Source organism: Ursus americanus, chromosome 4 (assembly GCF_024610735.1).
Source record: "Ursus americanus isolate L20-20 chromosome 4, mUrsAme1.1.p, whole genome shotgun sequence".
Taxonomy (NCBI): domain Eukaryota; kingdom Metazoa; phylum Chordata; class Mammalia; order Carnivora; family Ursidae; genus Ursus; species Ursus americanus.
Window position 1 is genome coordinate 43,216,333 of NC_142130.1, and position 23,846 is coordinate 43,240,178.

Below are 23,846 nucleotides of genomic sequence, written 5' to 3' on the forward strand. Positions count from 1 at the left end.
CTGCTCTGTTGAAAAACACTATCAAGTGAACAAGAAGAGAGGGCACAGACAAGGAGAAAATATTTGCAAAACTCATATCTGATAAAAGACTGGTATCCCAAATCTACAAAAAATTCTTAAAACTGAACAATAAGGAAACAAACACTCCAATTTAAAAAGGAGCACAAGATCTGAACAGATACCTCACCAAAGAACATATACAGGTGGCAAATAAGCGTATGAAAAGATGCTAATATGCTCTTAGGAAACTGCAAATTAAAACAATGAAATATCACTATAGCCCTAATAGAATGGCTAAAATGCAAAGCACTGACAATAGCAGATGCAAATGAGGATGTAGAGCAACAAGGACTCTCTTTCATTGCTGGTGGGAGTACAGAATGGTGCAGTCACTTTGGAAGGCAGTTTGACGGTTTCTAACAAAGCTAAACATACTCTTACCATAGGATCCAGGAATTCAGCTCCTTGGTATTTACCCAAAGGAGTTGAAAACTTATGTCTGTACAAAATCTGCACACGAATGTTTATAACAGCTTTATTCATAATTGCCAAAAATTGGAAGCAACCAAGATGTCCTTCAATAGGTGAATGGATAAATAAACCGCGGCACATCCAAACAAGAGCTTATTAGTCACCATTAAGGAGCAATAAGCTGTCGAGCTATGAAACAAAACACGAAGGAATTTTAAATGCATATCGCTAAGTGAAAGATACAATTCTGAAAAGGCTACATACTGTATGATTCCAACTATACAACATTCTGGAAAAGGCAAAACTAGAGAGAAAGTAAAAAAATAAGCCGTTTCCAGGATTTGAGGGAAAGAGGGAGAGGTGAATAGGTGAATAGGTGAAGCACAGGGGATTTTTATGGGGATGAAGTAAATTATTCTGTACAATCCACTGTAATGGTGGATACATTATGCATTTCTCAAAACCTATGGAACCATATAACACCAAGAGTGAACCATAAAGTAAACTGTGAACTTTAGTAAATTATAAAGATCAATGCAACACCAATGCTGTATCAAGACCGGTTCATCGTTAGTGTAGCACACTAATGCAAGATGTTAATAATTAATTGAAAATAAAAAATAAATTAATGCTTAATTTTTTGGTAAACCTAAAACTTCTCTGAAAAATAAAGTATACACACACACACACACACACACACACACACACACACACACACACGAAGAGTGAGGAGGCTGACAAAGTTGAAAAACTTTTGTGTCCCAGGATAGGCAGAGGGAAGGACAAACCTTTACACTCTTAATGGTCCAATCAACGGTAAGACTACAGGTAGCCAGAGGATGGTTTTAGTCAGGACTACATGCTACTTGATGATGTTAGATAAACTTTAATTTTGCCACCATTTTCAGAAATAGAGTATTTTATTTAAACACCTTTCAGTTTAACCAAAACAGGTGATCTATACCTTTAAATAAACCAATACTTTCATAATTACATATAGACACCCCTGGCCAGCCTTGGGATCAACTGAAGAAGGCTGGGTCCCAAATCAACTTCCTTAAAATTATGGGCTGAGAACTAGCTCTTGAAAAACTTTTCAGTGGAGCAGAGGGAAAATTTACCAGTTCTTGGGAGTTATGACAGGGATTCCTATAGCTTTCCTATCAGGAAAGAAGGCTTATATTCAACTCTCTTTGGATGCATTCTTCAACATAAGATCCCTTCAAACCAGTTTCACTCTTCTTATCCAACCCTTTGAAAAATCACCTGTTTAATTTTGTGCAAAATCAACATCTGCATATCCTTCTTCCTAACAGCAAAATCAATTTATTTGTCTATTTCCACTTCAAATAAACTAAGACGATGGGACAAATGAGAATTTGAAGTAATTAATTACTGTAGCAAATTATTTCAATTAATTTTATTATTAATAACATTTAATATATAATCTACATTTGCTATATGACACTCAGCTTTGTTTTTCTCTCTCCAAAAATGGAGCACTAACTTTTGACAGGTAAATCAATTGTTTCTCCTGTATAAACAATTTTTACACGTTTTTAGAAATTTATTATATATGAAAACCAAAGGATCTTAGACTGAGGTCTTTAGTTTAAGTCCAATAGTTGTTCTTATTGCTGACCTTAGCTTTTAAGCAGAATACAGGTCCTTAGGTTTTGTTTTGTTTTTAGCTTGCATAGCAACTAACGTACTGAAAAAAAAACCTCAAACTTTCCATTTTCACAATATCCAAAAAAAGAAAATATACAATATTCAAAAATGTATTTTTTTCTTTTTTAGCAAAATAAGAAAAGACTATGATTTTACTGTCTGGAGGCACCATGGTATATTTGATATTTTCCTTAGCAAACAAGCAGAAAGAATGGTGAGGCCCCAATTCGAATAGCTCATTAGATGTACCTTTAAATCATTAACGCACCATCTTGGTGTGTTGACATGGAACTTCAGTTAGCTCCAGAGTTAAACAATGTGGGAAGAGCTGGCTAACAAACTCTGGGTGCTGCATGGCAACGTGTAATAATATGAATCCGTTTGAAAGGAAGAAAGAAATACTGGCATCTTCTTGCAGCACAGACGTTTCACAGTATCACAAGTATCAAGTCCCTGGTCTTTTAGATTCAAGCCAACAGTGAGAAATGACATAGGAGATACTTCAGGTAACGTGGTGAAACCAAAGAGGGAAAGGAAGGAAGACTGAAAATCCCTCCTTTTTCCTTTTTTTTTTTTTTGCTTTTTAAAATATTTAAATTCAATTAGCCAACATGTGGTACATCATTAGTTTCAGATGTAGAGGTCAGTGATTCACCGGTTGCGTATAACACCCAGCGCTCATCACATCATGTGCCCTCCTTACTGCCCATCACCCAGTTACCCCATCTCCCCACCCCCCTCCCCTTTCTAACCCTCAGTTTGTTTCCCAGAGTCAAGAGTCTCTCATGGTTTGTCTCCCTCTCTGCTTTCTTCCCATTCAGTTTTCCCTCCCTTCCCCTATAATCCTCTGCACTGTTTCTTATATTCCACATATGAGTGAAAATCCCTACATATTGTATCACATACTTAAAATATCCCCACAGAAGGGAGCATCACAGCAGTAAAATCAAAACAAAAGAAAATAACAACCAAAAAACTAAACCTGACACTATAGTAAGCCTATTGCCATGGCACTCAGGAAGAAACAAAAGGAATATGAGACAGAAGCAAGATGGTTGGAATACAAGCTCAGCACATGTGGCAAAGGTGGTGGGAACAAAGCAAGATGAAACAGAACAAAACACTTCCAGGCACTGAAAAGCCCTATGGGAAGCATCTCAAAAGAAACAAAACAAACAAAACAAAAAAAGGGTAGTTTTTCAGAAACAGTATTTTAAAGTTTTCATTTATTTGCCTTTATGAGACAAGGATTTACAAATGATCTTTTGGCAAGATATTTCTCCTACTTGTCTATAGTCAAGAAGAAGATTAGGGACACCTGGGTGGCTCAGTTGATAGAGTACGTGGCCCTTGATCACAGGGCCACGGGTTTAAGCCCTACACTGGGCATAGAGCTTACTTAAAAAAAAAATAAATAAAGTTGTACACAACTATAAGATATTCTTTAATTACATATAAAAATTACAGTGTAATTTTGTAAAAATTACAATCTTACACACTGTAAAAAAAACACTGAACTTATGTGCTTGAATAAAGATAAAAAATGTAGTTTTATCAGTGGGGAAAATAAAGCTCAGGGAGGGAATAGGATTTGCTGCAGGGACACAGGGTGTTAAAGAGAGAAAAACACACATCTTCTGGAGCCCCACCCAGTGTTCTTCCCCAATACTGCGCAGCCTCTTGGTTGTTTGTTGTCCTTCCCTTAGGAGAATAAAATATGTTTCTTGTGAAATATTCAGAAAATACAGAAAAGTACAGAAAAGACCATTAAAATTCTCCATAATCTCACCACCCAGAGACAATGTAAAGTTCATCATATTTCAGAAACCCCTAACAAAAACCAACATTTAAAAAAATATATACTGAGAACTCCACAGTCCAAGATTTGAAACAGATAAAATTATGAACCTGAATTCAGACACTCAGATATTCTATCTAGCCTCAGTAATTGCTGATGTAATTTGTTTCATTTTTCTGGCTTTCAGTTTCTCATGAATAAAAAAATAATGATATGCTTATCCTTTTAACCATAAATTCAAAACTGAGGATTACTATACTTATTAAATGGTCTAGAGTCAGAGCTGCCTCTCTAGATGATCTAGATAATGGGTCGCAATAGATGCCTTAGATGATAACTAATGACGTCATCTTTCCTTGTGATTCCCTAAAAGCCACAGAAATATTATTATTTTTCTAGTGATGGGGAGGTGCAATTCTGCACCCCCAGTTACAATATGTGTTTTCCCACACCACCAAGAGATTCTCAGACATTAGCTGGATGTCCCATAATTCAACTCAATTCTGACATTTCTACTTAGAGATAGTGTCAGATCCCACAGGTTAAGGGTTCAGTTCTACAAGACTGCCCCCACGCTTCTTCTTGCCATCAGATTCCAATCAAAGAGTCCAGGTTAAGGGCACCTGGCTGGCTCAGTCATAAAGCATGCGACTGTCAATTTCCAGGTCGTGAGTTCAAGCCCCACGTTGGGCATAGAGATTACTCAAATAAAGAAATACACAAACTTAAAAAAAAAGTCCAGGTTGTCACCTGACTGATGAGCCATAGACCAGAAGTTCCAACAACTCCCTCCTTGGGTTCAATTAATTTACTAGAGTGGAAAGACGAAGACTCCATAAAATGGGGAGAGGACCTATGGAATTTCTCAGAAAGAAAATCATGTTTTGATCACTTCACAAAGATAAGAGAAGAAAGCTAGGAAAGCTATCCAGGACTATCTTTCCCTGCTAAAATAAGAAAAACTCACCTAATGTAAAGATGAACGACAGATGAGAACTGCAGTTGAATCCCACACAAAGTCACTGTAAGTAAAAGAGAATAAGAAGCAGAAAACACCATTTCAGATGGTGAACATATGCCAGAAAGCTGTACCTATAAAACAGATGGAAAGTATAGCCTAATATTCCAAAATTTAAAAATATGAACATTAAAAAACTATGAAAAAAGCCATAAATCAGAATTTTAAAAGTTCAGAAATGAGATGATTGGAGAAAATGAAGTTTTAAAAAAGAAAGAACTCAGGAAAAAATTAGAGATAAATTTTAAAATTCTGTCATAAATGAATATTTAATTGGGAGAAGCACAGGGATATAAAAAAAAAAAAACAGCTCCATAATGTCATAAGGAAAACAGAAGATGAAAAGGAGAAAAAAAATTTCAATTCTGGGCAGGATATAAAAAAATTATTCTAGAAAAATGGGTAGATATAGGAAACAATAAAGAAGGGCCAACACAAGTATAAAGGGAACTCCTAAAGAAGATAATCAAGCATTGGAATAAATGGATGTTAAAAACTCTAAGGAAAATTTCTTGAATTAAAGAAATAATCATCGAAGTTACATATTGCAAGATTACATCATGTACCTGGGAAAGACTGACCTACTAGACGCAGTCTGGTAAAACTACTGGATTTCAAAGGAAAAGGGAAAGGAGTCTTTCAGGAATCCAGGCAGAAAAATGAAATTACTTGCAAGGGAAAGAATCCCTTTTATCATCACTTTTGCCAGAAGCCAAAGGAATAATATGCTTAAAATTCAAGGAAAAAAACTGTAAGCCACGGGGGTTTATATTCGGCTAATTAGACTTGCAAGTAAAAAGGCTGCGGACAAAGTGTTATGAACATGAAAGAATTGTAGGAGATACCTTCTAGAGAATAAGCTTTAGACAATCAAATGACTGGAGAACATTAACATAAGTCGAGTTGTGAACTTTTAATATATAGGCACCTGTACAACCAAGACTAAATGTTTGTCATAAGGAAGATAGTCTAGCTCGTAATGACTAACCAAAAATGGGGCAAGAATGGGGAGAAAATATGAAAAGTAGAGTAAGTTCATTAATTTCTTTATAAGCATTAACTAGAGTTTGTATTTGGGTGTTGAAAAAAAGAGATGGAGAAGATACCAGCTAATTTCAATATTCCTCATCTTGGAGAACTAAGAGACAAAAATAGAAGAGGCTAATGGTGTTATATAAATACATTAGTACAAAGGAAACCATTGGAACAACAATAACAGCAAAAAAACTGTTTTATTTTACAGGCCATAATCTGTACACACACACACACACACACACACACACACACACACGAGGCGGGGGTACGGGGGCACAAGGAGAAGAAGAGAGAATCTTAAGTAGGCTCCACGCTCAATGAGGAGTCTGCCCTGGGGCTGCATCTCACCACCCTGAGATCATGACCTGAGCTGAAATCATGAGTTGGATGCTTAACAGACTAAGTGACCCAGGCTCCCGTGGGCCATAAATTTTAATTGGTTACCTGCAGAGGAAGAGGGGGGATGAGGAGCAGGGAACAGGGGTAGAAGCTAAACTTCTTTGAGTATTTTACAGATTCTTATTTGTTAATTTTCAAAATTAAGAAGCATCCCTGAAATTCAAAAGTAAAATGAAAGAAATGAACTTAACAAGTTGATAAGGTAACCGCACTGAAAGGATAATGTCACTGCACGGCTCCCTTACTTTAAAGCACAGTAATGTGACTCAACATCAACTGTGAAATACGCCCTAAGGTAAAAGGAACTGTAAACATAAATCTTAAACTGGTGCCAGTAATCTTATTGTTGGTGGTAATGTTGTTATCTACAACTGCTGTGTGTCTATTGTGGGTTAAAGCAAATGAGTAAGTCGATAGAGTTGAGAACCAGGGTTCTGGGCACAGGAGAAAGGAAATCTATGTGTAAGATGGATGACCTTAAGTAAAAACTGTATTTCTGAATTTGAATTGGAAGTACTAGTACGAAATCATGATACCATCTATCCTTTAGCCCTGTCCATTGAAAAGATGTAGAAAAAATTTACCAATCCATCAGCAATAAAGGCCTCTAGGTTTCATACCATGGTCTCTATTTGTTACTCAAACGAACCTGAGCTTTCTGATTCCATGTTGGAGACAAGAAAAGAATCTGATGAGGCTGGAATAACTTTTCATGCCAGAAAGCAAGGAAGATGTCAGAGAGCACTTGGATTTTATCAAAAGCATTCCAGATCCAACTCAAATTGGCTTTCACTGGCCAATGAACAATCTGAACATAAGTTTAGTAATAGCAATGGGTCAAAACACATCAGATATGTGTTTCATTGATCATTATCATAGGCTGCTAGGAGAACAACTCATTATTTCAAAAATTGGTAAATAAAGGTAAAGAATGAAGATTTTATCCCATGTTTGTTTTACAAAACAGTAGCATAAGATGCGCAAATAGTTAATGAGGAGAGGTTTCTTGTTAAAGGAGTATTCCAGCGCATGAATGAAAAAATAAGAGATATAATTAAAATATCATGACTTTGTTGTTCCTAATGAAACTAGGCAATTATGATGAATGTGGCCATCACCACAAAAAGAGACAACCAGACCTTATGTGCCTCCTGGTAGAAATATATACAACCACTTGTGAGGTAGTATTGTCAAAAAATAAATCAGATACATTTTCCCATATCTGAAAGGCCTTTCTCCTTTCTTTCTGCCTGTCCAAGTTCTTTTTATCTGTTATGACCTTTTCAAGCCTCATTTCTCTCCAACAAAGCTCTCTGTGGGATGAATGACTCCTCTAAAGTCTTGTAGGACTTGGAGCAGTGCTGTCCAAGGAAAATATATGACTCACATATGTTCTTTTAAATTTTCTAGTAGCTACTTTAATAAGTACAAAGAAACAAGTGAAGTTAATTTTATTAATATATTTGATTAAACTTAATATATCCAAAATATTCTCACTTAAACATATAATCAATAAAAATATTAATTACACATTTCATGTTGTTTTTTTATACTATCTTTGAAATCTGGTGTGTATTCTACACTTATGGTACATCTCATTTTGTGACAGGCCACATTTTAAGTATGCAACAGTCACATGTGGATAGTGGCTACCATATTGGACAGCACATACTTACAGAATCCATTAGATAATTTAGCACATGACTATCGGGTCTAGGCAGGCAGAAGATGGGTTCCCCATAAAACAGGACCCCAAACTGGAGTAATGTCAGCCCCTAAACATCCTTATGACACTTTGATGTTGCGTTTTCAGAGCCACAGAGAAAAGTGTGGGAAGTAACTGCTATGGACTGAGTGTTTGTGTCCCCTTCTGCCCCCAAATTCATATGTTGAAGCCTAATCCCCCATGTGACGGTATTTGGAGGTAAGGTCTTCAGAAGGTCATTAGATCATGAGGTTGGAGCCCTCATGATGGGATTAGTTCCCTTAGAAGAGACAGGAGAGAGCTTGCTTCCCTCTCTCTCTGGGCCATGTGAAGACACAGCCGTAAGGCGGTAAGGCACTGTCTACACGCTAGGCGCCAAATCTGCCGACGCTTGGATCTTGGACTACCTGGTCTCCAGAACTGTGAGAAGTGACGTCTGTTTTTTAAGCCACCCAGTCTATGGTATTCTGTTCCGCCAGATAATGTGCTCAAGAGATGATTTCCTCCTCACAAACGAGCACGAGTCCAGTTCAGTAAGAGGAAGTGGGAGGCCAGCAGAGAAGTCTTCTCTGCCTCAGTACATAAAGAACACAGGCGGAGTGCATCCGAGACCCAGGGAACTAAGGCTAATCACATCAAAGGTGTTCATTCTAAGTAACCAGTACTGTGTAGTTGGAAGTTACACCTGGAGTGTCCTGATAGGTATTTCACTGTTCGTGAGAACTGGATAGGCTTTTCGAATGTGGATCCAAGAGGCAGTATAACTAGTTCTAGATACACAACTACTGGTTGATGTGAATAAAGCCAAGGATTGTTCCTTGGGCATTAAAAAAAAAAAAAGCATATGTCATTAAAAGATAAATGTCTTTGTTGAATAAACACAAGGAATATTTCCAGGGAAGCATTTCAAATTAAAAGATCTATGGTGAACAATGAATTCTGTGACTGATAGCCTCCGAGAAGACTTCTTATTGCATGGAAATTAGATTTTTTATTGAAAGGCTTCTTATCAGCATCTAGCTCAAGTATAAACATCTGATTATTGCCCCCACCTGTCTCTACTAGAGTATTCTCGTTTCTCAATAAACCTGCTTTCGTGCCCTCTGTCCTAGTCAAACATATGCCTGGTGACTTTCTCAACAAGGTGATTTCCTTCTAGTTTATTTCCAGCCCTGTTAAGTGATAGAACACCCTGTTTGCCGCAGTGACACTCTAGTCCCCCGAAGAGAAGTCTCCAGGTACTTCCAGAGAAATGAAATGAACCATCATCTTGCCTAACCTGCACCTCCGATCCTTATTTTCACTCTTTTTCTTTAAAGCAGTCACTCTATTCTTTCAGTGATTTTTTTTTTTAAGTGGCAACTTCATATTTACATTACTCTGGCTAGAAGGCATGTGAGGCTTTCCCTGATGCTGACCTCAGCTAATTAGCATGACACATGCCTGGCTTAATAGTTCCTTTGGTCAGTATTTGGTACAGGAGATGCAGTGGCTGACAGGAAAGATTAGGGGCAAAGGTTCCCACAGCAGCTTCCTCTTCTCACCAAAACCTAAATTGGGAAAAGCTTTTCTCCTCCAAAGTGAAGAAAAAATAATAGCAAACCTAACAATTGCTTGAAGAGAAAAGGAAAAAAGATAAAACTCAGAAAATTGTATATATATATTTTTTTTCCTAAACCCAATTCTTTGTTGTGCTGAAGAGGGATGGGTGGGAAATGACCCCTGCAGGGGAGGAGTCCCCAGCCAACACTTGGGTCAGGTTAAAGGAAAAAGGTCCTGGCCAAGCTTTTGCTCTTGGGTTCATAGTTCTTTATTTAGCAGAGCCCTTCAGTGAGTTTGGGATCTGCAACGGGGGCAAACTGCTTCTCATGAATTAAGAAAAATTTAGACAGTGAGAGAGGCCAGCATTTGGGGTGGGGAGGAGCCAATACCATTGTGGTAAACCAAGGCCTAAAAAGTAGTGCCACCATCTTGAAATTTCCCCTGTTGGGGAATAGCTAGTAAGTTGTTACGACAGTATTGCCTAGATTTCTGCTTTAATCTATCACCTATCCTATGCTGTTCTGCAATTCCCTTATGTTAGTCCAAACCTTCAGGAAAATTCTGCTATATCCGAAAGCATGGTATCATGTTATGGGAAGATGGGGCTGCTAATATCCCACATGGGGCAAACAGGACCAAGAAGAGAGGAGGCCATCAAGAGAAACGAGAGTAATGGTTTGGATGGATAGATCAGAAAAATGCCATCTCTGGAGAAATTAATGGCAATACCAGCTGGAGGGAGAAGGGGTAATTTCCCAAAGTAAGAGAGTTGAGGTTTCTACTGTCTTATTTGCATACTAAACAGAGGTCTCAAAAGCTGTGAGAGTTGAGGACATCTGGTTCATACCAGTATTAAAATAATTAAAATACTTGAGTTATCTGCCAGTCCCATGGTTCCCAACTGTACTTCTCAGACTAGTGAAATTTTAGGGACTGCTGGGGTGGTCAACTTTTCATTGTATTATGCAAAGATATTTTAAAAACTAATTTTCACCATTGTTTCATAAAATAAGAGGTATTTAAACATGTAGACAGGCAAAATGGAAAGGGCATAATTTCATAACAATTGTTAAAAATGTTATTTTTATCTGGACTACATATATATATATATATATACATATATATATATATATGAATATATATATATTAAGATTTAGTTTTTTATTTTAGAGGAGGGACAAGTAGGGGCAGAGGGAGAGAGAGAATCCCAAGTAGACTTCATGCTGAGCATGGGGCCTGACCTGGGGCTTGATCTCAGGGTCCTGGGATCATGACTTGAGCTGAAATCAAGAGTTGGATGCTTAACTGGCTGAGCCACCTAGGTGCCCCAAAAAGTATGTTATTTTATTTTATTTTATTTTATTTTATTTTATTTTATTTTACTTTATTTTATTTTATTTTATTTTATTTTATTTTATTTTATTTTATTTTATTTTATTTTATTTAGTTTTATTTAGTTTTTGTTTATCATCTCCTTAAATCTTTCTTCACTTTTTCACTTTTCAAAAACATTAGTTAAACCTCTCATGTGCCAAGCACTGTGATAGGTACTGGAACATGGAGATGAACATGGCTCTGCCCCTGTCCTCAATATCTCACACTTTTCTAGGAAAGTCAAGCAGGTGATCCAGCTGCAAACAGCACACCTGTGCTGTGGCAGAGAAACTCACCAAATACTAAGGGCAGAAAGGCCAAGCAACAGTTAAAAAACAGTCAATCTATTTCTAAGCAGAAGTGCAAAAAATACTAAATAAAGCCTGATGTCAGAACTTACTTTGCACATACCATCTGAGTTTCCTTACTGATGATCTAGGGGGAAACTGACAGTACACCCCAGAGGTCATGGAATTTTTCAGACTTACTTATTCTGAGCAAATTACAGGGCTAGGAACACAACTCATGTGCCATGTCAGCTGGTCCATAGCGCACGCTGGACAGGAAGAGATGAGTGACATGGGACTGGGGGAATAAAAACTGTCCCTCCCACTTGTCCCCAATAGAATGGCTCTGCACATGGTCACGCTGCTCAATTCAGGACATACAACCTGAAGGTCAGCAGGGGACAGGCCAGGGTGAGGGCTATGCTGCCATGGTGACAGCACCTTTGGTGCCAGACTGGAGATGGGGAACTTGCTCAATACACAGAGCTGGGAGATGTCTGGGAGTGATGGTGGGCACATTGGTCCATCCTGCTCAATACTACTCCAAGCTACCAGGTTTCTGAGTTCCGATTCTCAGTGAGAGTTAGAGAGGGAGGCATATTGTGGTATCCAAGTCATCTGGTTCTGGAATCTCCTGAGGGAGTAAGGAATGCTGGCATAGTAAGGGACACCCACACATGGTCATATGGGAAGAAGATCCAGAGGCAGGTACACTGGGGAGTCTTCTCCTTTGTCCGTGCCCCAGAGGGTACCATATTAGAGGGGAAAACCTAATTATACATTTTTTCTACATTATATAATCAGAGTATATGTGTCAAAGGAATAGTTGCTGGAGCAGTCATTTCCTCCCCTTGTTTCACCTCGATTTGTCAGAAATAGGTCTAGAACTTTCACACAATTATCCACCCTTATTTAACATCAAAACCTCCACAGATCAGCTGATGGCTGCAGTTCCAATATCTGTGGCCAGGTCTTGTGGCTTCTCTGAAGCGCATACGTGTGACAGTAGTACAGAATCGCAGGAAGTGACTATTGAACACACAGAGGCTCTGCAGCATGCGTCCATTCTCACACATTCCTATTTTAGATTCTGAGCAGCTCTCCCTCCCCATGCGCTATGGAATAGAAGGGTCTGGCAGAATCATCCAAATGAAATGAGGTTCCTTCTCCGCAGGGGATTAGGAACAGAGGTGCGGTCCTTTCCCTCCGCAACCCTAGAAATCTTGAGTTTCCTAGAGAAAGGCACAGCAGGGGGCCAGGAGCCACAGAAGGTGCGGAGAACCTGCAAAGCCCCGAAATGCCAGGGGACCAGGCCAGGGAAGGCGCGAGAGGAACCGGAGTTGTCCCCGAGGCCGGTTGCGGGAGGGTGCGGGGGCCGGGGCAGGGCAGTGATGGGGAAGGGGAAAGGGAACGCGGATCCTCTGGTCTCTGAGGACTCCCGAGGTCAATTCCCAGGGGACCCAAAGCAGCGACGGGGCTCTGAGATCTGGCAAGTTCCTGGGAGTCGAACGAGGAGAGCGAGTGTCTTACCTGGCCAGGCTGGCTGGTGTAGTTGAAGGAGTAGATGTTCTCGGTGCTGAGGCTCACCACCCCGCTGTAGACGCGATCGAAATCGGCGCCCCTAGCGGGGTCGCGGGGGTCGCGGAGCGGGAGGGGTTGAGCGGGTCGCCGGGGAGCCGCCGCCCGCAGGAGCCAGGGTAGCAGCGCGCAAAGCAGCGCGAGCCGCGGGCAGCCCCGCATGGTGGGCGCCGCGCCCCTGCCACCAAGCAGAGCCTCCCTGGCGAGGGGGCGAGCGAAGAGCGGGTCTTTCCAAAGCCCCCTGCGGGCCTGGGCGCCGGCTTCAGCGCAGCGCGGGTGATGTCTGGCGAGCCCCGCCGGCGAGTGCCGGCAACCCGCGAGCGAAGGGCCGATCAGATATTGATGCGGCCGCCTGGGGTCTCCGCGGGAGGTCGCGGGCCAGGGGTAGCGGGGGCGGAGGGTACCCGGGCCTGGGGCTGCTGCTTTGCTCTCCGGCTTCCAAGTCCGTTTCCTTCCCCCTTTCTCATTTCTGATAATCCCCCACTTACCCAGCCAGAAATTCAACAGATCTCTTCCCTACTCAATCTCAAAAAAAAATAAAAAAAATAAAAAATAAATAAATTTGAAAAAGCATTACAGACATTAAAAAAGAAATATTCACTAGTCTTAAAGAGTCAACCTGACCAGCCACGAAGCAGGAAATACAGTCTGTTTCAAGTAAACGTGCACCCTGAGTGCAAGCGAAGAAATAGAAAGCAACAGAGCCTGTCCCCAAAGAGGGTGCACGAGTTCGCTTTTCCTGTCTGCTACCTGCAGAGAACTCCTGCCCGTTTGAGTGATGGTTATTAACTCTCAGTTCTCCCTTCTCTAACAGAACCCCTTCCCTGACACCTGTTTTATTTCCTTATCATCTTCCATTCCCCGGGAGAGCCTTCCATTATCGCTTTCTCTCTCCCTCGCTGTTTGTGTACCTATTAAATATGTACAGTCATAAAAACAATGAATAGATAGGGTAAAGAAGACAATTTCCCACACGCCTGAAATCTGGTCCCGGAAGTTGTCAAGGACGTCTCAGAGAAGCTGGATTTCTGCAGGGGGTTCCTTTCCGCCCCAACTTCTTGCCTACTTTACCTCTGCAATGACTTCTTAGATTCTGGGAGAATCCCTGGGTTTCTGAATCGTTTTTCAAAAGAGAGAAACCACAGCCCATCATTAAAAGGAAATATTCTTCTGGCAAAACTAGGGGATTTGATTTAAACAGTTGAAGGGGCAGAAACGGGTGAGGGGGGAAGAGGATCCCTGGAAGTCCTTGCGGAACATCAAACAGTCACAGTTGAGGTGCAGAAGAGAACGACCACAGTTTTACTTCAGCGTCAAGTCATTTGTATACTAGAAAGTAATATAATTGCATTCAATCTGAAGGAACATTTAAAGAGAACCCCGAGGAAGAAAAGATCGTGTTCAAAGAGTTAAGATACAGATTAAAATCCTAGCATTTACCATTCAAAGGGAGGGTTTGATTGATTGATTGATTTCAGAGAGAGAGCAAGAGTGGGGGAAGGGCAGCCGGTGAGGGAGACAGAATCTCAAGTAGGCTCCACACCCAGCCCGGAGCCCACTCAGGGCTGGATCTCATGCTCCTGAGATCGTGACCCTGAGCCAAAGTCAAGAGTTCCAGGCTTACTGACTGACCCACCCAGGCACCCAAGGTTTTTTGTTTTTTTTTTTTAACCTCATTGTATTCCTATAATTATTAAAATATCACAAATGAATTCAAGATATTTGGTATAATGTTTTATAACTGTGCGATCAGAAAACAATGCTGATGGAAGATCGAGTTAGAGAGTCCTTATTAGGACAATTTTCACTTTTTAAAAACATGTTCTTGAAAACGTATGGGCATAAGGACAAAAATACTAATTCAAAGAGGAGTCTGGGGGTAAAGTTTAAAGTGCAGCTCATTGTTTTGAGAATTATAGTAATTTCATCCAGAGTTTGAATGACATTAAACTGCTGTATTTAAAATGTCTATGCCTCTTTTTATAATTTAACAAAATTTCATAAACTTGAAGTTTATCAAGTCCTTTGAACTTAGCTGGCCTGGCCAGTTCAAGCACTCTCTACAGCTAAAGGGCCATGGTGTCTTACTTAGCACCACAAGAGATGAGGAACTGGATTTTTCACAAGGTAACTCCTTCTTTTGGGGGCAAGTGTCTCCTTATTAGAACAATATTTCACATTCTAAATTGAAATCTGCTTCTCTTCTACTCACTGGCATGGGTTCTGCCCTCTGGAGCCATAGGAATAAACTTAATCCTTCTTCCACATGACAGCCTTGTAGGTATTTGAAGGAGTTATGACCCTATCTTTAAGCACTGAAATTAGAAGCTATTAGAACAGATCTGTTATCTTAGCAAAGAACCCAAAATATTTAAAGCCGTTATAGATGACATATATACCCATTTGAAGTATGTATTACAAATTATACTATGATCTAATCTTCATTCCATTGAATGACCTTGGGTAATTAACGTCCCAGGATCACACGGTTGCTGAAAGGATAAGAAGGGGAGAAGAATGTATTTGAAATTGTATTAGAAAGTTTAAAATGGTATATGACCAAATATTGCTATTGTATGACTCCTAGTTCAACAGCTAAAAATTTAAATATTGTCCATCAATCAGGTTTGTAGAATATCTCCAATGCCAAGCTTCCACTGTGACAGGCTGAATCTATGAACAGACAATAGCTAGACCATATATGATAATAGACCTCTGACACCAAACTCCACAGCAACCGGTCTAGGAAGCCAAACCACAATCTTTGTAGCAAATGGCCCAGAACAATTAGGACTTGGTCAGTGACTACCAACTTCCCCAATTTTTTGCCTCTGCTCCCAACTCAAGATCAATCAGAGAAAGCCAAATATGCTCTGCAAACCATAAAAATGCCCCACTTCTAGTTAGCCTACTTGCAGCTTCTCTATGCCACCAAGATATAATCAGAGTATTTCTGAAACCTTGCCTTTTTTTCATTATAAAGTTTTCCCAGTCCCCTGCCTGCCTTTGAGTCTTGGCCAAGCACAGGTGATGGTGGTTTGCTATAGCAAGTGGTGAATAAATAATCTCTGTTTTCATTTGAGTGGTCTTTCTGATTTCCATAGTTTTCCTGAAGGTTCCAACGAGATATCGTCATCATGGATTCCAACCTTTAACCCGGTGCGATACGCACCAGGGCCCCCTGTGCCTTCCAGCTTGCAGTGCTGGGTGTGTGTTGACATGGTCAGTGAGCACCGTGTCTGAGCTCTGCTTTCTTTGCTTTTGCGTTCTTTGGCTATCTCAGCTCAGTTTGATACCTGGGTTTTGTTATTGGTTCCCATTTGTTTGGCATCTTTGGTGGAGCCCGGCCATTCTTTTTCATCCCTTTTCTCTCTTTTTTCTGCTTCTGTTTTGTGTTATATTGTCCAAGAGTATTGTTTGTCACAGAGTAGAACACCGGACCAGCATTCTTTTGGATAAACTTTGCTTTGGATCACCTGTAAAACTAGGCTATCCTTTGTTTTAATTGTTCTGTCCTTAGAGTTTGGCTTTGATCCACAGAGAACATTCTCTCTGGTTTTCCACTTGCCAGGTGTAGATTGTTGGGTCTACATTTGGGTGCAGCTACCTTCAAGTTGGGGTCTCGAGACTCAAAGTGCACAAGCATCACTTTCAGCTGCCAGCTCTTACAGGCTCGGCTAAGTCTAATTTTTCTCTTCCTTTTGGAGAAGCTCTGACTTTTTATATGTCCACTCATTACAATTCTAATTCTTGCACCTATGTTTCAAATTGTGAAACTTCACCAAAGATGACCTGGACCTTCAATGGCCACTCTGTGGAACACTGGCCTCGACTAAAATTGTTTATTTGACAGGTGCTTTAAAAAAGAAAGAGAATAAAGATTTCTCAGATCCAATGGGCCCCATTTTTTGAGTGGTTTGCAGAGACCTTCAAATGAAATCATGTTCAAAAATTGCCTCACTAAAATATTCTTTGGCCAAGGCCAGTGAGAAATTTGGCAAGCTTAACCAGTAATCTAAATTCATTTCTGTAGTACGTCCTCCCCCTCTTAGTTCTCCAGTTGCCTTCCTGTGGCCAGCTCTCCCACTTCCCCCTTATCCCTCTAATGTCCCTCCTTCTGCACCTCCTTCTTCTTCCTCTTGTCCAGACGCCCTTCTTTTCCCAACAACTCTCTAAAACCTCCAAATGCTAGTTGCCTACAATAGTCTATCCCTCCCATAAGTCAGGTATGCAGGCGACTGTAGAATTTAATCTTTGGATCCGAGATGAATTAAGAGTTATAATGAAAGATTTACCTAAACCCAAACAAGACTAGCAAAGATTCATAGAAGAATTTGTAATTCTTTGGGTGTACATGACCCAGAGTTTCCTGACCTATATCAACTTGTATGCATTTGATGAGAACCTCAGATGCTAAATCCTGGATGACAAAAGCAGTATCAGCCTGGAGAGGGACCTCCAGGATCCCTCTTTCCACAAAACACCTTAGGGTCAGAAAAAGGCCAGAAAAAATAAGTCAAAGTCTCCTAAAAGCCATACCTGAAACATTTCTAATAAAAGTTGATTGGATCATAATTTAATCATGCAAATAGAAAGATGAAACTAGAAGAGATTTTGGGATAAATAGAAAATATCTTCCAACAACACTAATCTTTCTACGTTAAATCCTGCCATCTTTGCTCAATCTCTTACGCATAGAACAAAAGTGTAAATATTTCCAATAACTCACAGATTTGTCCCTATCTCCCAGCCCTTAACTACAACTGGGTCGTTGATTGAAAAACATCTCTTCCTAGGGGTGCCTGGGTGGCACAGCGGTTAAGCGTCTGCCTTCGGCTCAGGGCGTGATCCCGGCGTTCTGGGATCGAGCCCCACATCAGGCTCCTCCGCTATGAGCCTGCTTCTTCCTCTCCCACTCCCCCTGCTTGTGTTCCCTCTCTCACTGGCTATCTCTATCTCTGTCGAATGAATAAATAAAATCTTTAAAAAAAAAAAAAAAGAAAAACATCTTTTCCTGCTCTGTGATACTACATCTACAAATTTATTAGGGAGAGATCTACTTTGCAAATGGAACTCTAATATTAAATATAATATTAAACTATATATTATAGTTTAACTAATATTAAACTATAATATATATATTATATATACCTATTTTATATATATATACACACACACACACACACACTATAATATTAAATGCACACCAGAGGGAATATTTCTTGAGATTTCAGAGGCTGTATCAATTCCTAATCACCTTGTATCTGCTCTATATAAACCTTTCTTCACCACTATACTTGGTGTATACTCCAGATAATTGTATTTGGCTTTTTATGGGCTAAAATTCCCATTGACATAGGAAAAATAATTGGAGCAGAATCTATTAATGTTCAGATGGATCTTATCAAACTGTTACACAAACTTCCCCAAAGTTAGAAGCTAGAGCAAGGAGAGCCTGAAATTTATAGTTGAAGGCCTTATATTGAGGGTCCCTTTCATAACCTGCACTAACCCTTGTAATATTCCTGTCCTGCCAGTAAAGAAACCAAATGGACAAGTATACTTATTTGTTCAAAATCTCAGGACACCAATACAATTGTTATCTCTCCTTCTCTATTAACACCTAACCCAAATTCCCCCACAAACCACCTCCTTCTCTGTAGTGGATCATTGCTGTGCCTTTTCTGGGTGTATTTCTACACTTAAGAGTCAATATCTTTTTGCCTTCATCTGAGGGCCAATGATAAACATGGATAGCTAGGCCCTAAGTGTTCACTGAAACCCCCGCCTGTTTTTCTTAGGCCCTTAATCAATACCTAAAAAATCCAAATTTCCCTTGTGATTCATTTCTGATATAATATATAGGTGATTTCCTACCTTGTCCAGAGAAGCCTGTAGTTCTGTTAAGGAACAGAAAAAAGGCATAACGTCTCAAAAAAGATAATTACAATTTTGTTAAGACATAGTCACATTATTTAGGGCAAGAGCTATTTGAAGGAGGGAAAAACGTTCTCTCATAACAGGATAAAGACTATACCAAACTACTCTAGACCCCTCACAAAATTACAGCTGAGATGACATCTAGGTCTAATTGGATATTTCAGACAATGGGTGTAATTTTTTTTCTGAGATTGTGACACCTCTTTATGAATTGGCTAAGTCTTCAGTAAGATCCACTCTCTTCTGGGAGCCCAAGTATTACACAAGCCTTCTTTAATCTAAAGAAGGCTCCTTGACAGCCTGCTTCCCTGGACATCCCTACTAACAACAGAAACCCTTTTGTCTATTTGTGCATGGGGTTTAAGGCCTTGGGGTTTTGACACCATCAAAAACCCTTCACTTACTGTAGCCTCACCCTGACTCCAGTTGCATAGGCTGATACCCTTTGTGTTAGGGCAACGCTGCCACTGCAAAACTTGTCCATGCTTCTGCGAGGTTAGTTCTAGCTTCCCCGTTTGATCTTCTGTTCCTCATGCAGTACCGACTTGACTACTCCTTGAGAACATGCAACACCTTGCAGTCCATTGATTAACCTCTTATGGATTTCTGTTGCCCTCTCCCTCTTACATTCCTATCCACTGCTGCAACACCCCGAATCCTACCACTCTTCTGCTCTGAAGAAGAGGAACCCCAAAACTGTCTTACTTCAGTTAGGGGACCTTCTGCACTTTGCTTAGCTTTAATGGAGACTCACATTGAGAATCTGGACCTACTATTTGTTCATGGGTCCTACTTCAAAATTGAAACTGGAGTTATTAGGCTATATCTAATGCTATCACTAATCTAATCTCTCCTTTAGAGGATAGTCCCCTACCTGAGGTAAAGTTAGTCCATATGGCAGAATTTGTAACACTCATGAGAGCTTGTCAACCAGCCAAAGACCTGAGAGTATATAAACATGTATGCAGATGGCAGGTATGCTTCTGGGGGAGTGCATGGTGCTTTCGAAACAAGGTTTCCTCACCTCTGCTGGAACCCCCAGCAGAAGTGGACAAGTTAAGGAATTTTTCGATACACTTCTACTTCCCAGGGAGATGGCTATTGTAAAGATTAAGGCCCATGTTAACAGAGTTAAAGGAAATCCTCTAGCAGATCATTTTGCCAAACAAGGTGACTTAATCGAGCTTATGATACTAACTAAAACCCCAAAGGATATACTCTGGATTGAGTCAATGAGGCCATCATTAAATACCCACATTAAGCCACTGATTTGGAAATGGAAGAAGGGAAAGATGTAGAAAATCCTTCACTGATCTCAGCACACTCAAGATGGCCATTTGGTGGCACCAGATGATTTCAAATGGTATTAGCTGATTTGCTCCATGAAACGACTCATCATAGTAAAGACAAATTGCTTAGTATTGGGGCGCCTGGGTGCCTCAGTTGGTTAAGCATCTGCCTTCAGCTCAGGTCATGATTCCAGGACCCCGGGATCAAGCCCCACATCAGGCTCCCTTTCCCTCTGCTGTTTCCCCCACTGTGCTCTCTGGCTCTCTCTCTCTCTCTCTCTCTCTCTCTCTCTGCCAAATAAATAAATAAAATCTTTGAAAAAATTGCTTACTATTTCAGATCAACATTGGTCGGGAAACTTCAAAAAGACAGTGGAGGTTATTTTTGGGTCATGTGTTACTTGTGAACAGTACAACTTGGAAAAACTGTAAAGATTAGGCATGGTGGGAGCCAAAGCCTCAAGGACCCTTTAAACACCTTTGGATGAATTTTATCCAGTTCCCACTCTCCACAGGATTTGTTTATTTTTAGGATGGGTTAAAGCATTTCCTTGCTCAAAATCTTTGCTGTAATTTTTTTCAGTCTCTCAAAATCTGGAGGTTATTTTTGGGTCATGTGTTACTTGTGAACAGTACAACCTGGAAAAACTGTAAAGATTAGGCATGGTGGGAGCCAAAGCCTCAAGGACCCTTTAAACACCTTCGGATGAATTTTATCCAGTTCCCACTCTCCACAGGATTTGTTTATTTTTAGGATGGGTTAAAGCATTTCCTTGCTCAAAATCTTTGCTGTAATTTTTTTCAGTCTCTCAAAATCTCCTTGATTTTATGTCTCCAACCTGGAGTATATCAATTTTTATATCCAACGATCAAGACACAATTTATATGAATCCTTTTAAAAGAACTTTGTAAGGCATTACCCCTTCTCAAAAACTCTACTGTCCTTACCACCCACAAACTTCTGGAAAAATCAAAAGAACCAATGGCACCCTTAAGTTAAAATTAGCCAAACTTTCAGAAATCCTTGAGCTCCCTTGGCTAGGTACTCCCACTAGTCCATAAGGCCATATGATCCATTCCTTCAGAGACACATTGGTTATGTCCCTATGAAGTGTTAACAGGAAGGCCCATACATTTAGAAATTTTATGCCTGATATTGGGCTCTTCTCTGTAGCATGGAGGTGTGGCAAAATATTGCAAGGGAATCATGTACTATACTCATGAACAAGTTAAGGCCAGCTTCTCACAACCCTTCTTAAATAGGCTCTTTATGGGGCACCTGGGTGGCTAAGTCGGTTGAGCATCCGACTTTTGGTTTCAGCTCAGGTCATGATCTCATGGGATGTGGGATGGAGCCCTGTGTCAGGCTCTCTGCTTAGTGGGGAGTCTTCTTAAAGATTCTCTCCCTCTGCTCTTCCCCCAACTCGCGTGCGCTCTCTCTCTCACAACTATATAAATCTTAAATAGGTTCTTTATGATCATCAACCAGGCAAGAAGAGACAGTGGATAAAAAACGCTCTTGAATCGCACTGTAAGGGATCTTACCAGGTATTATTACAAATCTTGCCAATATTAAAAAAATCAACGTCATTAAAAAATATAAGCAGTTGTGGAAACAAAGTCTGCTGACATGAGAGTAAACAGATTGTCTATTCAGAACTTAATATAGGAAAGATTTCAGCCACCATCACTTGCATTTGGCAGAGACTCAAAGACAGGAGGGGAGTGAAAAAGATTTATAATGAAATAAAGGGAAGACTTCAGAAACACTGATTAGAAGTTCGAATGGGGAAGCTGGAATTAGGCTATGTAGAAGCAGGACATCTTATGGTTTGGGGAACACATCTGGCTCATATTTGGACCACCCAGAGAATCTATATAAACAGCTTTCTTGAGTATAACTGACAATGAACTTCACATATTTAAAGCACACATATCACCTGTGTTTTATATATATATATATATCTGTGAAACCATTATCTATATATCCATTACCCTCTAAGGTTTCCTTCCTCCTTTATATCTCTCTCCTGCTTCCCCCCTGTAATAGATAGAGAGCAATTCGGGTTACCCATTTTTTTTTCCTTGAGAAAGCTTCGGTAATTTATGTCTTTCAGGAAAGTTGTCCGTTTATCTGTGTTATTAAATTTATTACTATACAGTTGTTCAAAATACATTCTTTTTATATTTCACCTCTCTCATTTCTGATATTGGTAATTTTACATAGGTAATTATCCTGATCAATTTGTTTAGAGGTTTAGCGATTTAATTAATCTTCTCAAAGATTCAACCATTACTGTTATTAGTTTTCTTTATTATTTTGCCTTTCTATTTTATTGATTTAGTTTTGATCTTTATCATTTTCTTTCTTCTTATTACTTTGGATTTAACCTGTTTTTACTTATCTAATTTCTGAAGGTAGAGTCTGAGGTCATTGATTTGAGAAATTCTTTTCGATATAGGTGTTTAGTGCTATGCGTTTCTCTTGAAGTACTATTTCTGTTACATTTCGCAAATTTTGATATCCTGTATTTTCATTTTCATTTACTTCAAAATACATTCTGTTTTGCTTTCTTGTTTGGCTAATGGCTTTTTAAGAGGTGTATTATTTTTTCACCAAATTTTGAGAGATTTGACAAGAGTCATTATGAAACTGATTTCTAATTTAATGACAGAGAACATTCCTAGTATTACTTGAATCTTTCTGAATTTATCGAAATTTGTTTTATGGTCCGGATTATTGTCCATCTTGCTAAAATTTCTGTATATAAATGAAAAGGATGTGTATTCTGCTGGTTGTTGGACTAGTGTTCTATAAATATCAATCAGGTCAGAATGGTTGATAGTGTTGTAAAGTTTATTATAACCTTGCTGATTTTCTGCCTATTTGTATTATAAATTATTCAGTGAAGGGCATTGAAATTTCTGACTATAATTGTGGACTTTTTATTTTATATTGTATTTTCATCAGTTTTTGCATCATTTATTTCGAAGCTCTCTTATTAAGGGAATAAATGTTTAGGATTTTTATATATTTTTGATTTAATGTCCTCTTTGCCATCATGAAATGATTTTTTAAATCTCTGGTAATATTCTTTGCTCTGAAAACTGGTTCATCTAATACTGATAAAGGCATTCCAACTTCATCTGACCAGGGTTAGCATGATATATCTTTTTCTATCTTTGTACTTAAACTTCAGTTTTTATATTATTGTATGTTTCTTCTAATAGTCAGCAATTTAAAAATATTTAATCTGACAATTTCTGCCTTTGAATAGGGGTATTTAGACCATTACATTTAATGTAATAATTGATGTGAATCTATCATCTTGCTATTTGTTTTTTATTTCTCTCACCTGTTTTTTGTTTTCTTTTTTTGTACTTTTCTGCTTACTTTTAGATTAGTCAAGTAATTTTTAGTATTTCTTTTGTAATGTCTCTTTATAAATATCTCTTTTAGCTATAACTTACTATTTTAGTGATGGCTTTAGGGTTTATGATATGCAAATTTAACATATTACAGTCTACCTGCAAGTAATATTATACACATCAGGAATAATATAAGACTCTTACAGTAATAGACTTCCATTTCTCTCCTCTAGCCTTTATGCAATTGTTGTTATGCATTTTACTTTTACATATATTAAGACCTCACAATGTATTTTTATTATATTTATTTAAGTAGTTACTTTTAAAGAGATTAAAATAATAAGAAAAATAATTGTATATATTTCCCCCT

General features: G+C 39.2%; 1 protein-coding gene across 1 annotated transcript in view; it reads right to left on the reverse strand.

The window, feature by feature from the left end:
• The window catches only part of SIDT1 (SID1 transmembrane family member 1), a 90,907-nt gene extending 77,528 nt beyond the window's left edge, over positions 1 to 13,379 (reverse strand). Inside the window, exon 1 of the mRNA XM_045785163.2 lies at positions 12,831 to 13,379. Within this exon, the coding sequence (XP_045641119.2) occupies positions 12,831 to 13,040 (210 nt within the window). The 5' untranslated portion in view covers positions 13,041 to 13,379. The remainder of the gene's footprint in view (positions 1 to 12,830) is intronic.
• Between the last annotated feature and the right edge of the window lie 10,467 nt (positions 13,380 to 23,846).